Source organism: Cydia fagiglandana, chromosome 20 (assembly GCF_963556715.1).
Source record: "Cydia fagiglandana chromosome 20, ilCydFagi1.1, whole genome shotgun sequence".
NCBI classification, from domain to species: Eukaryota; Metazoa; Arthropoda; class Insecta; order Lepidoptera; family Tortricidae; genus Cydia; species Cydia fagiglandana.
Genome location: NC_085951.1, coordinates 1,153,371 through 1,166,499, shown reverse-complemented (window position 1 = coordinate 1,166,499; position 13,129 = coordinate 1,153,371). Strand labels below are relative to the sequence as shown.

Here is a 13,129-nt window from a genome sequence, read left to right as displayed (position 1 = left end):
AGCATTTGTTTCATTATAAGGTCTTCACAGTAGGTATGCTCTGGGCTATATCCGCGAAAATCGAAGTTCGCAAATTGCGGGCATTTTTCTCTGTCACTAATTACGCCTTCATTGGTGTAAAAGAGAAAGATCCCCGCAATTTGCGAATTTCTGTTTTCGCGGTAGCCCCTCAGGTCGTGCGAGCGGAATAAGTATCGCTATTAGAGCATAGCGTTGATCTCGCTTCACACACCTCTATCCGCATCAGTATGAGGACCGCGTAAAACCCTATAGTAGCCCTAGAGAAAGGAGACATTTAAAGATAAAAAATTCAAGGTTATAAATCAAACCTTCACTGTTTATTAGACTAAATATTTAAATAGACTCCAAGTACATTTTTGAACAAAATATCCAGACCAAAATATAAACAGTCAGCGACTTTAAAACAAATGGGGTCAACTACAATTTATCATAATAGCGAAATAAAAACACTACAATAGCTAAATTAAAATAGACAAATTCAATCAACTTCTTCAATGAGTGGTCCATCGCTGCCCCCGGTTTTTCCAGCAGCACCATGGAGCTTCTTCATCAACGGGGCGCAAGCGATGGTCAAATCCTTCAGCTTGCTCTCATACTCGTCTTTCTCAGCTAGACTGTTGCTGTCCATCCAACGGATAGTGTCCTCACACTTACGACGGGCGTTAGAAGCTTTTTCTGCATCAAGTTTACTTCCAGCTTCGTCCAACGCCTGTTTCACGCCATAAGCGTAGGATTCCAACTTGTTCCTTGCGGTGATCCTCTCTCTCTGCAAATCGTCTTCATACTTATATTTCTCAGCGTCAGATAACATTCGATCTATGTCAGCTTGCGACAGCCTACCTTTATCGTTCTTTATAACGATGTTCTTGCTCTTGCCTGTGCTATTATCTTTCGCAGATACATTAAGGATTCCATTGGCGTCTATGTCAAATGAGACGTCTATTTGTGGGACGCCTCTTGGAGCGGGCGGTATACCAGTCAAATCAAAAGATCCTAAGAGGTTATTATCCTTTGTCATAGCTCGTTCGCCTTCGTAAACTTGGACGGTGACAGCTGGCTGGTTGTCAGAATAAGTCGTAAATGTTTGGGACTGTTTGCAAGGTATTTTGGCGTTACGTTCGACTATCTTTGTCATGACGCCACCACTTGTCTCAATACCAAGGGATAAAGGAGCAACGTCCACTAAAAGGACATCTTGGATTTTGGAATGGCGCTCTCCGCTTAAGATGGCCGCTTGTACCGCCGCACCGTATGCCACAGCTTCATCAGGGTTTATGGATAAATTAAGCTTCTTGCCATTGAAACAGTTTTGCAACAAACTCTGTATTTTCGGGATTCGCGTTGACCCACCGACGAGCACTATATCGTTGATTGAGCCTTTGTCTAGCTTTGCGTCTTTGAGAGCTTTCTCCACAGGCTCTAAAGTGTTTCGAAAGAGATCAGCGTTGAGCTCCTCAAAACGTGCTCGTGAGACTCGGGAGAAAAAGTCTATTCCTTCATAAAGTGCGTCAATTTCGATGCTAGCTTCCGTACTTGAAGACAGCGTACGTTTCGCTCTTTCTGCCGCTGTGCGTAAACGACGCAATGCCTTGGGGTTAGCTCGCAGGTCTTTCTTGTGCTTCCGTTTAAATTCATCAGCTAAGAAGTTTACAAGTCTGTTATCAAAGTCTTCCCCGCCTAAATGAGTGTCGCCGGCAGTAGCCTTTACTTCAAAGAGCGATCCTTCGTCTATTGTCAGTATAGACACGTCGAAGGTTCCTCCACCTAAATCGAATATTAAGACGTTTCGTTCTCCTTTCAAGTCTTTATCCAAGCCGTATGCCAGAGCAGCTGCAGTAGGCTCATTTATGATCCTGAGGACATTCATTCCCGCGATAGCCCCAGCGTCCTTCGTGGCCTGACGCTGTGAATCGTTAAAGTAAGCGGGAACTGTAATAACTGCATCTCTCACCGAGGTACCAAGGTATGTTTCAGCTATTTCCTTCATTTTGATCAGCACCATGCTGCTGATCTCTTCAGGAGCAAATCGTTTAGACTTTCCTTTGTACTCTACTTGAATCTTCGGCTTGCCACCATCGTTAACTACTTTAAATGGCCAGTGCTTCATGTCTTGTTGGATTTTAGGGTCATCAAACTTACGCCCTATGAGTCGTTTAGCGTCGAAGATGGTGTTGCTGGGATTGAGAGCCACTTGGTTCTTGGCGGCGTCGCCTATGAGACGCTCGGTGTCCGTAAACGCGACGTAGGAAGGGGTGGTGCGGTTACCTTGATCGTTCGCTATTATTTCAACGTTGCCATGCTGCCACACCCCTACACATGAGAAGGTCGTTCCCAAGTCTATACCAATTGCAGGCATTGTAGTAGTTAAATAATCGCTCTTAAATATCACTTGTGTATTTGATGCGCTTGTCAGGTTTGTTTTTATCAGTTTAAAAGGTTTGACAGATTTTCTGACAATTTTTATATTCAAAGCTAGTTTGAATATAGAAGATGACGAACCTACAATAAAAATAACTGCCAGTTAAACCGTGATTTTTTGAAGCTCTTTCGGTTACTTCATAACTCTCATAATGTAAATGTGACTTTACTGAAACAATGTTTTGATAAAAACATGTGGTTTAAAGAAAATTATATGAAATTCATCAAAATGTGTGCAGTAGTTTAACAAAGCGCGGTCTTCCTAAACCGTAGAAAAAATGTACTGTGGTAAAACAAAACGCGGAAACTTCAAACAATTGTCACTGTCAAAAGTGTCAAAGTCTCAAAACATTGTTTATCAGGGCTGCCAGATCGTATAATAGGCTACGAAATTCGTATAATGAAATTATTTTCGTATACATGTCGTATAGTTGGTCAATCGGTATAATTGGATACGAAAAAAACACCGATGTCAAACTACTGTTAATGCTTCAAAAAACAGTGTGCCAATCAGAGGGCCTACCGCGAACCACGTTCGACGTCTTGCCTCTCTGTCGCACTTGTAAATACGTACGTAAGTATGACAGGGAGGCAACACGTTGAACGTGGTTCGCGGTAGACTAACTAGTAGACTAACGTGAGCTATAACCGCTAAAATCCAAGTTCGCAAATTGCGGGCATCTTTCTCTGTCACTCTTATTACGCTGTCATTGGAGTAAAAGAGAAAGATCCCCGCAATTTGGGGGCTTACCGTGAAAACCGAAATTCACCAGTTACTAAAAAATCGATTTAAAATAATAGTTTTTTTTTGTACTCGTATAATGCAATCGAATTTCGTATAATTACGGGCACAGGATCGTATAATCAAGATTTATGTACTGGCAGCCCTGTTGTTTATTATTCGAGTAGAAATATCTGTATAACATGTTTTGTTGTGTTTAATCCCAAAGTGTGACATTTAACACGGTTTAAAACAAATTAAACAGTGATACAATATTTTGTATAAGTTGGTAGATAGCTAAAATCTCTATAATTTTGTACGTTTGCAATATAACCTACAAATCATATGTACAAGTTTTATTTCACTTATTTAATATAAAAAATGCGATACGCACAGTTAGTTGTTGGTCCCGCTGGTAGTGGAAAGGTAAGTTAATTCTTGATTGTTAAGAAAACAATGTATTATTAGAATTACGTCAAATTTTTATCTAAAACATTGTAACTATTATTTTTATTGTGCACATGTTTCTACTTAAAATAATAGCTGCTCCACCGCTAACTTTAATTATAAAATTGCCTAATTCGTAACTTTCACAATAAAATACCTAAATATTCCAATTGCAGTCCACATACTGCTCAACGATAGTGAAGCATGCTTCGGACTCGAAGCGGATAGTGGAGGTGGTGAACCTGGACCCGGCGGCGGAGCACTTCGACTACGAGCCGCTCGTGGACATCCGGGAGCTCATACACCTGGACGATGCCATGGAGGACGAGGAGTTGCAGTTCGGGCCTAATGGCGGGCTCGTTTTCTGTGTAGAGTAAGTATTATAGTTAACTGAATTGAATACTCTTTACTAAAATTTTGCTGCTAAAGATTGTTATTGATTATAATCACTTGTGTCTCTCTATATATAATATATAAATATGTACTTAAATACATAGAAAACAACCATGACTCAGGAACAAATATCTGTGTCATCACACAAATAAATGCCCTTACTGGGATTCAAACCCAGGACCATAGGCTTCACAGGCAGAATGATCTCAATTTATATGCTTGATGTATGTTGTTATTGCATTCAAAGGCCCTAAACACTAAATAAACCCCATAAATTTATTACATTTGAGCAAATAAATTATTGTAAAACTAATTGTACTGAGTTCTACACTTTTAATAATTTAAAAAAATACTTTTATTTTATTTATTGTATTAATTATCTCACAGAGGATACATTTTACAATATGTACAAAACTTAAGAAACTAAAACCCGTTCTGAGCCATGCCGGGTCCAAAGGTCCACATCACACAAGCAGTGTTACCCCGCTGTTTATTTTATTTGTATCTGTAGCCGTCTAAGATAAACTGTCTAACTTTGCACTGACTTAAAAAGAACTAAGTGAGGAGTGTCATTATAAATGTCATATTTTTATAGAAATTTGAATGTCATATTTTCATAGAAATTTGACATTAATGGTAACATTGCCACACTTAGTCTTTGCAAATTACAGAGTTAGCTTGGTCTTTCACTCTATGCTTCATTGCACAGTATGATAACTTTGCAATTTAGTTGGTTAATTTTCTATTTACATAGGCATTCAAAAGATTAAAAATTAAAACAAAATTTAAAAAAGTAAGTAATTAGAAAGTTATATGTCATATTTCAGAACTCTTCTAGAAAACTGTGATTGGCTTGAAGAGCAGCTTGGAGACGTAGACGACGACTACATCCTTTTCGACTGCCCCGGCCAGATAGAGCTGTACACACACCTGACGGTGATGAGGCGGCTGGTGGACCAGCTGCAGCGGTGGAACTTCAGGATCTGTGTCGTGTTCATGGTGGACTCACAATTTATGGTAGATGGAGCCAAGTTCCTATCAGGTACTTTTTATTTTACAAAACTCCTAAATAATTTTTAACAACTCTAGCTCTAACAGTTACCTAAAAATTTAATTTCACCTGCAGTATCATTTCAAAGTTACTGCATACATAAAGTAGAAATTTCCGACCCCTTATTATGCCCTTAAACGCATACGAGAGGGGCATACGAAAACTCGGTTTCCTTTCTATAGCAAAAATCGTCTATACACATGACATTATACCTACTTGGTTATTTTACTAATATTTGAAAGAACTCTTCAGATGTGAGCATAATTGATTTAATTTTAAACAAAATAAGTGTTCCGTGAACAGTTTTGTTCGGAACACTCAGCATCATTCTTAATGGACGACTGACAAACCTTAACAATAAGGTCAACAGATTTTCAGCCATTAGGTATGGTAATAAATGAATGGCCTCTTAGTGCTCATTGGTTTTTCAGGTACAATGGCGGCCCTCAGCGTGATGGTGAACCTGGAGTTGCCACACGTCAACATCCTCTCAAAGATGGACCTACTCAGCAAATCGGCCAGGAGTCAACTTGACAGGTACCGACATTTATCTGATCGGACCAAGCCGGCTGGCTTAGCGTAGGAATAGGGTACAGATGTAGTGCATAATCGTTTTCTTTCGCATTTTTACGGAAATGTACTAACGTGTCTTGCTATTTCAGTCAGGCTCGGTACAAAAAGTTGACGTTGACTGAACTAGCATGACAACAAATACGAAGGTTTCCGAGAATAAACGATGGAAAACAATTATGCACTATTTATCTTATTGTTTTCGGGGGCCCTTGCGGATACACTTCGACCCATAGGGATCTTTTTGTGCAATTACCCCCTACCCCCCTAGAGAAGATCCGTCAACTACTCAAGAGCTGTTCCCATGAGTTTTTCATGCACTACTTACATCTGTAGATGATTTGACTCCTTAGTAAAATGGCCTATTGATTTATAGCTTATAGATATAGGGAGTATTGGGAGTGTTAAAATTAACTGCTATTCACTTTTTTTAGGGTTCCGTACCCAAAGGGTAAAACGGGACCCTATTACTAAGACTTCGCTGTCCGTCCGTCCGTCCGTCCGTCCGTCCGTCCGTCCGTCCGTCTGTCCGTCTGTCTGTCACCGGGCTGTATCTCACGAACCGTGATAGCTAGACAGTTGAAATTTTCACAGATGATGTATTTCTGTTGCCGCTATAACAACAAATACTAAAAATAGAATAAAATAAAGATTTAAATGGGGCTCCCATACAACAAACGTGATTTTTGACCAAAGTTAAGCAACGTCGGGAGTGGTCAGTACTTGGATGGGTGACCGTTTTTTTTTTGCATTATGGTACGGAACCCTTCGTGCGCGAGTCCGACTCGCACTTGCCCGGTTTTTTATTAGTTTTTCTTCATTTACTACCCAATACCCATTGAGCGAACAAAAGCCAACCATTTGGGATTACTAAGTAATAAATACCCTTACATAATACACAGACAGCAAGAAATTAATACAAACTTTTTTTCAGCTACCTAGACCCAGACCCGCACATCCTTCTAGCTGACATGCGCCACTCAAAATCCAAATGGCACTCAAAATACGCCAAGCTGACAGAGGCGATCGGCGAAGTCATAGAGAATTTCAGCCTCGTCCGGTTTTACCCGTTGGATATAAAGAAAGAGGAGAGCATAGACGACATCTTGCTGACCATAGATAATATTATACAGTATGGAGAGGATGCCGATGTGAAGATTAGAGATTTTGATGAACCAGATCCAGATGATGATGAATGAATTAGTAGTAGGGTTTGTTTATAATAAAATGTGATATGTTTTACTAAAATGTTTTTTTCTTGCCGTCATATTTTACTTACTTACTCCATTGACTCAGCGACCCAAAATGAGACTTGGCCTCCAACACAAGACAGCGCCACTTTTCTCGGTCCTGGTCCTGTGCGACCTCTCGCCAATTTTCATATTTGAAACGAACGAACGAACGCACCTTCTATCGTTAGATAAAGGGGGACGGAGCCATCTACATCAGCTGTCAACTTGGTGTATTCCCATTTGGTCCCCGCTGGGCCCAGGTGGGAAAAGGCGCTTCATATAAATCATTCCCATTTATGTGACCGTCCCATAAATGAGGCGGGGACAAGACTTGTGGACCACTTAGTGGACACTAAAATTTTTGGCACTTTACACAAAATACCTACACAATATATATATTATTGTCGCTGAATAGGTGAAAAAAAAAAACAAGTCTGAATAGGAAAAATGCAGTTTATTCCATAAACGTAAACATGAGCCTAATTACCTAGCTACAGTATACCGTAATAACATAACGTTCGCGACCACGCGCAGTACAATAAGCGTACTATTCTGATTAATACAATCGCCATGTCTACTTGCATTGGTACGGTCAGGTTTAACCGATTCGGTGCTGATGACACGCCTGCCGTGTCATCAATGCTTTTTACACATGGCTGATGACACGGTAGGCGTGTTATCATATTCTATGGCGCATGGCATGGCTGCCGTGTCATGAAATGATTGTTCCGCGCCAAAAGTTTTCGAAAATTGAACACGCAACGAATCGGTTAATATAAGAATAAGAATACTAAAGTGCTCAAATAAATATTTAGGTGAGGCTCCCATACAACAAACGTGATTTATTTTGCCGTTTATAGCGTAATGATACGGAACCATTTGTGCGCGAGTCCGACTCGCACTTAGCCGGTTTGACATAATATTTGAGCACCTTAGGCCCACTTGCACCATTCAATAACCCGGGGTTAACCGGTTAAACCTGGATTTACCATGGTTACCAGTACATTTTGACAATGGGTTAACAGTTTAACCGCTTAACCCTAGGTTAGTGGGTTGGTGCAGGTGGCGGTTACGTGTACTCTTACTTGATTTAACACAAAACGATTCAATAGAAAAGTTCATTTAATTTTAACTACAGTTTACATTTTACTATTATTGCTACCTTTCACTCAGTCAAACAAAACACGATATTTACAAATCAGGGTTTTTATCTATATGTTTTACATTTTGAGCGCCACGTCTCTTCATACAAGGATGTAAATGCCATATGTGACGTCTCACAGGTACCTTATGGCGGTTGGCGCTTACGCTATTATTAAAGCCGCTCCAATATATTGCGGCGCTATGCGACGTAAGCGCCAGCCGCCGTAAGGTACCTTTTGCCGTGGAACGTCACATGTTATACAAAATGATTTTTAGGTTTAAGCGTACTCTCAGAAGGCACACCACGAAAACGAGAAACAGTCATTGAATTATTATTACTACGTATAGAACCAGCACAGAGAACCAGTATTTAATAGTGTCCGACCGAAACATGTTTTTTTGCCGAAACCGAAACCCAATGTTCGGCTTTGGCTCTAGTTTCGGCCGAAACCGAAACTTTTGTAGACTTGTTAAAATCGTTGAAAAAATGTCATAAAACCCCTTTTATACACATACTATGGGGCTGTCAACGTCAACACACAATATCCTTGAAATTGATGTTACTTAAGCAGTTTTTTAAGAAAATTACTAGAGTTAAACCAAGATAATTCTGCAACGATTTTGATAACACACGCTGTGCAAGTGTTATTTTAAACGTCAAAACTTCTATGAAATTATGACGTATAAATAACATTTGCACTAGTTGCACTGCGTATGCTATCAAAATCATTGCAGAATTTTCTTGGTCTAACTCTATTCATTCACCAGTCAAGTTATTAACATGTAGATACAGGGTCAACCAAAAAACCAACCAAAAACGCAAGCGCGAAATTTTTTGTTGACAATATCGCAAGGCCGGGTACCAATCTTCACCTGGGCCTAAAAGTCCGAAGTGCCCCAGTGAGGCGAACTTTCATGCGAAGTCAAAGCCGTGCTTCAGGCTTCAGGACTAGTAGTTGAGCACAGACTCCAACCAATGTCCATTGTATGTATTAAAAAGCGAGACCGCAGGCCGAGCATGGCGCAGCGAGGCCAAAGGCTAAGCTGAAGTAGAGGACATGTGGAACACAAACCAATAGTAAATTGAGGTAAAATCACTCATTCACTCCGAAACAATTAGACAGTGTGCGCGTTATAGGTATTGACAGTCTCTTAAGACTGCGTCGAGCGTCCAGTGGCGCCCTCATTAGTGGAATTGTGTTTTATAATAAAGCAATTAATTTCTGTACCTATACATGAATCAGTATAATATGTCATAGGTATTAATATTGTTGTCCTACTCGTACTTATTCTCCAACTTTTGGTCTTATTCCGAAGTACCATTTCGTAAGTTTCGGCCCGGCCGAAAGGTTCGGCCGGTTTTTGGCCGAAACCGAAACTACAGCCGAAACATGATTTTTTGACCGAAACTGGCCGAAACCGAAACCGAACCTTCGGTCGGACACTAGTATTTAATGAGTTGTTGTCGTTTTGACAACAAACCATAGAATCGCAGCGTGAGTCTCGTGATCTAAACGCGTAAGCGCCATGAATTTTACGGCGCTTACGACGGTATGGTGGCTGCGATTGCGAAAATTTTATTTTTTAGTATGGTTTCTATATTAAGTAAGTCTGTGTAGTGTAGGGAATGCTCCCGGTAGGGGAGAGCGGGGTTAAAGGTGCCGGGGGTAAGTTGTTCCGATGGGAATAGGAACGCAAGTAAACCATGGAGCGATTCGTATGATGTTTGTCGCGAAAAGCGATTGCAGGAGCCGTTTTCGTTCCTTCCATTACAGTAGAATAGTGTTATGGAAAATAAATCAAAAACGAGGGCACAACTAACCCCACGGAAAATCCCATTGTTGGTTTGGATTTTTTTACTAACTGTTGATAGTACACAAAAAATAATCACATATTTCGACGAACTGCAAAGTACTATTTTAGCGTGTGTGAACAGAGATTAAATTATTTGACGAATAAGTTAGAATTTTAAGCAAAGGAACAACCAGCCCCATAGCGGGGTTAGTTATTCCGTTCCGACCTATATCATGAAAAAAATGTGGTAAAAAAAACAGTTTAACGATGCACAAAACAATATCACTATTCAGAAACGCAAATAATCATTATTTAATATAGCGCAAGCAACATACCTTATTCATACTGTTTTCATAGATTAAATTTGTATTTTATGAAAATCGGCACGTTTAACCCCACTCTCCCCTACTGAGTTTGTATGGCGAGAACCGGGACCAAACCAGTACCGGGAGCACTCTCTAGTGTAGTGCAGATATTTTTGTAGCCAAATACACATGATTTTAGACGTCATTGGCGCTCAAAAGGCTAAATCAACTTATACTATCAATTCCTCAGTATCTGATTATGAGATTATATACAATGCTTCAACGCTTTAAAGGTTATTGCTTAACTCAGATGTTTAGTAAGTAGATAGTTTCCTTATCGTTTAATAATAACTTGGCTTGCGTGTAAAAATAATGTTAAGTACTGTCGCCATGAGATATATTGCAGCTGACAGATATCGGTGCTCAAAAATATCTGTACACGCACTCCTAGCGCCTTGACAATAGAGGCGTGTTCAGATATTTGTGAGCACCCTGGCCGCTCCGATATATCTGATGGCGACTGTACCTATTTAATAAAAATCGTTTATATTTAGCGAATCATTCAATTAATCCATAGTCAATGTAATAACTTCTCAAGTACTTACTAAGGGGCTATTCATAAATTACGTTATTTCAAATTAGGGGAGGGGGGTCTGGACATCGGATGATGGTAGCATAACGTAGGAGGAAACGGGGTCATTCGAAGCATGATTTTTGGATAATTCTATTCTTCAAAAATCTTCAAAAATCGATGACGTAATTTATGGACAGCCCCTAATCGTCTGAGTTAAGCTACCATTAAATATACAAATATGTAACTACAACAAGTAAATAATATGCAGATTACATTATTGTGTAATATAATAGTTCCCAGTTTAATTATTATTGCTCATAAATAAAGTAGGTACAGTTGCCATCAGATATATCGGAGCGGCCAAGGTGTTCACAATATCTGAACACGCACTCTAACGCCTTGACAATAGAGGCGTGTTCAGATTTCAGATATTTGTGAGCGCCTTGACCGCTCCGATATATCTGATGGCAACTGTACAATATGTTATTAAAATGGTGAGTTTTTAATTTATATATTTTTTCAGATAGGTAGTTCTGTGTATAGTTGGTGTCAGTAAATAGGAACAAAAAAGCTATACTTATTCTTTTCTTTTGGGTACTAGTGTTAGACAAAGATAGTATGATTCTTGCTGTTTATGTTTGAAATGAGACAGTTTTTTGACAAACTATAAAATAAATTATTATAAATTGAGCTTATAATTTTTTATTACTGGATTACATTACTCGCTTCAATGTTCTATCGTATTTATATAGATAGGTGCATATTATTTCGTGTAGTTCTTTTGTTACATAAATTTTATATGTTTAATATAAGTTTTTAGGCTCGTAATGTGAAAAAAAGTTTACCTGCCCATAGAAAATGGACCAGCTAAAATGTATGAAACGGTTTATTTTATTTCGCGATATCGGGGTCGGTGGAGTAGAAGTCGTTTGGTATAATCTCAAAACCTTTCTGGCAACGGGAACGGAGATAAGCCCGATTTAGACGATGCGAGAACTCGCATGTGAGTTTCATACCATTGCGGGTTTCGATCGGTCGGGTGAATCGGACGTAATTCACAGTGCGCAATGTAAAATCGCATGCGAGTTCGCGCGCCGTTTAAATCGGCCCATATTCTTTAGCCACCCATATGACAGCTAAACCGTAGAACGCCTCGCGAATCGGGTCCCATTTCGCGGCGGATGCCGAGGTTTCGGTCGAGACGATCGATACGACATTTTTAATAGTCGTTCGTCGGTTTAAGTGTTACTTCTAGATTCGATACACTAAATAAGACATAGTCGCGCACTATATCGCCGGATCCTCGTTGGCGGTTTCGTACGGAAAAGGGCGGGGCTCGGCGACGCTGAACACGTACATGAGGCAGCCGAGCTGCAGCAGCGCGCCGTGCGCCACGAGCGCGGAGCCCTCCCACGCGGCGCCCGGCGCGCGCGGCGCCGAGCAGCGGCAGCCCGCCCCGCCCGCCCCGCCCGCCCCGCCCGCCCCGCCCGCCGGCCCGAGAGGCACCCTGCAATATTACATTTTCTTTACTGCATTATATGTGAACCATACTAAAAGTTTCCGGATTCTGATGTATGTGAAGACTGATTTTTTCTAAGTGGCCGGTCCGGGAATTTTCAGTATGCCCTAAGTATATACAAAAGTTACGAGACTCGTCGACGAAACAAATATTCGCCCTCGAGACTCGTCGTCCACCATTAGGGGCATTAGGAACTCGAGTAGACGTCCGTGACAGATAACACTGTGATAAACACACGTTACCTAGCCGCTGAAGGCTCTAGTGGACATCATTTTTTTACGACACCGTAATAAACACACTTTACCTGGCCGTCCCTGACTGCATCTGGTATCTCACGACATCCCCGACGACCTCCGCTCGAACTTCTCCCTCGTCACCACTACAAGCTCTCATTGATACCTTAATGTATAACACGCTTTACCTAATAGTCCCTAACTACATCCGATGTCTCACGACAGCCCTTACCATCCACCACTAACTGCTCTAGCAAACATGCATGACATATAACACTATAATCAACTGACCACACACATTACCTGACCGTCCCTGACTATTCATCCACCACTACAAACTCTCATACGACACACTACGTACATACAACACTAGAATGGAGCATTCCACAGGCTGTCCCGTACAAACGCATTTTATTTCCTGTGTTGCAACTTTTTTTTCGGCATTTAAAGCAGACGGTTATTTTTCTGTGCATATTTTTGACCATTTGTCATAGAAAAGAAAACTCTTATACCTGCAAATCTTCAGAAAATTCGCGTTTGTACGGGACAAATGGTAGACAATTTCATGGAATGCTCCGAATATAGAACACACGCTTTACCTAACCGTCCCTGATTGCACCCAGTATCTCACAACATCTCTAACAACCTTACCCCAGGCTTCTCCCTCTTCATCCACCACTAGGGACTCTCATACAACACTGTATAAAA

The 13,129-nt window shown here is 40.6% G+C and overlaps 2 protein-coding genes across 2 annotated transcripts; one reads left to right on the top strand and one right to left on the bottom strand.

Annotated features, from left to right (window-relative positions):
* Positions 1-316: 316 nt before the first annotated feature.
* On the bottom strand, positions 317-2,461 carry LOC134674342 (major heat shock 70 kDa protein Ab-like). The gene has a single exon (XM_063532390.1). The coding sequence runs from the start codon at positions 2,375-2,377 to the stop codon at positions 500-502; it is 1,878 nt and encodes a 625-aa protein (XP_063388460.1). The 5' UTR covers positions 2,378-2,461; the 3' UTR covers positions 317-499.
* Positions 2,462-3,345: 884 nt separating this feature from the next.
* On the top strand, positions 3,346-6,858 carry LOC134674368 (GPN-loop GTPase 3). Its single transcript, XM_063532429.1, has 5 exons — positions 3,346-3,586; positions 3,784-3,980; positions 4,828-5,042; positions 5,483-5,588; positions 6,556-6,858. Exons 1-5 carry the CDS (start codon positions 3,542-3,544, stop codon positions 6,818-6,820), a joined length of 828 nt encoding a protein of 275 aa, XP_063388499.1. The 5' UTR covers positions 3,346-3,541; the 3' UTR covers positions 6,821-6,858.
* Positions 6,859-13,129: the final 6,271 nt, after the last annotated feature.

What these genes read in the sequence shown, in the direction of transcription:
- LOC134674342 (XM_063532390.1), bottom strand. Translation starts at nt 2,377, where the DNA reads ATGCCTGCAATTGGTATAGACTTGGGAACGACCTTCTCATGTGTAGGG.
- LOC134674368 (XM_063532429.1), top strand. Translation starts at nt 3,542, where the DNA reads ATGCGATACGCACAGTTAGTTGTTGGTCCCGCTGGTAGTGGAAAG. An exon ending in GTCCCGCTGGTAGTGGAAAG is followed by an intron (nt 3,587 to 3,783) that starts GTAAGTTAATTC and finishes TTCCAATTGCAG; the next exon opens with TCCACATACTGCTCAACGAT. An exon ending in GCCAGGAGTCAACTTGACAG is followed by an intron (nt 5,589 to 6,555) that starts GTACCGACATTT and finishes ACTTTTTTTCAG; the next exon opens with CTACCTAGACCCAGACCCGC.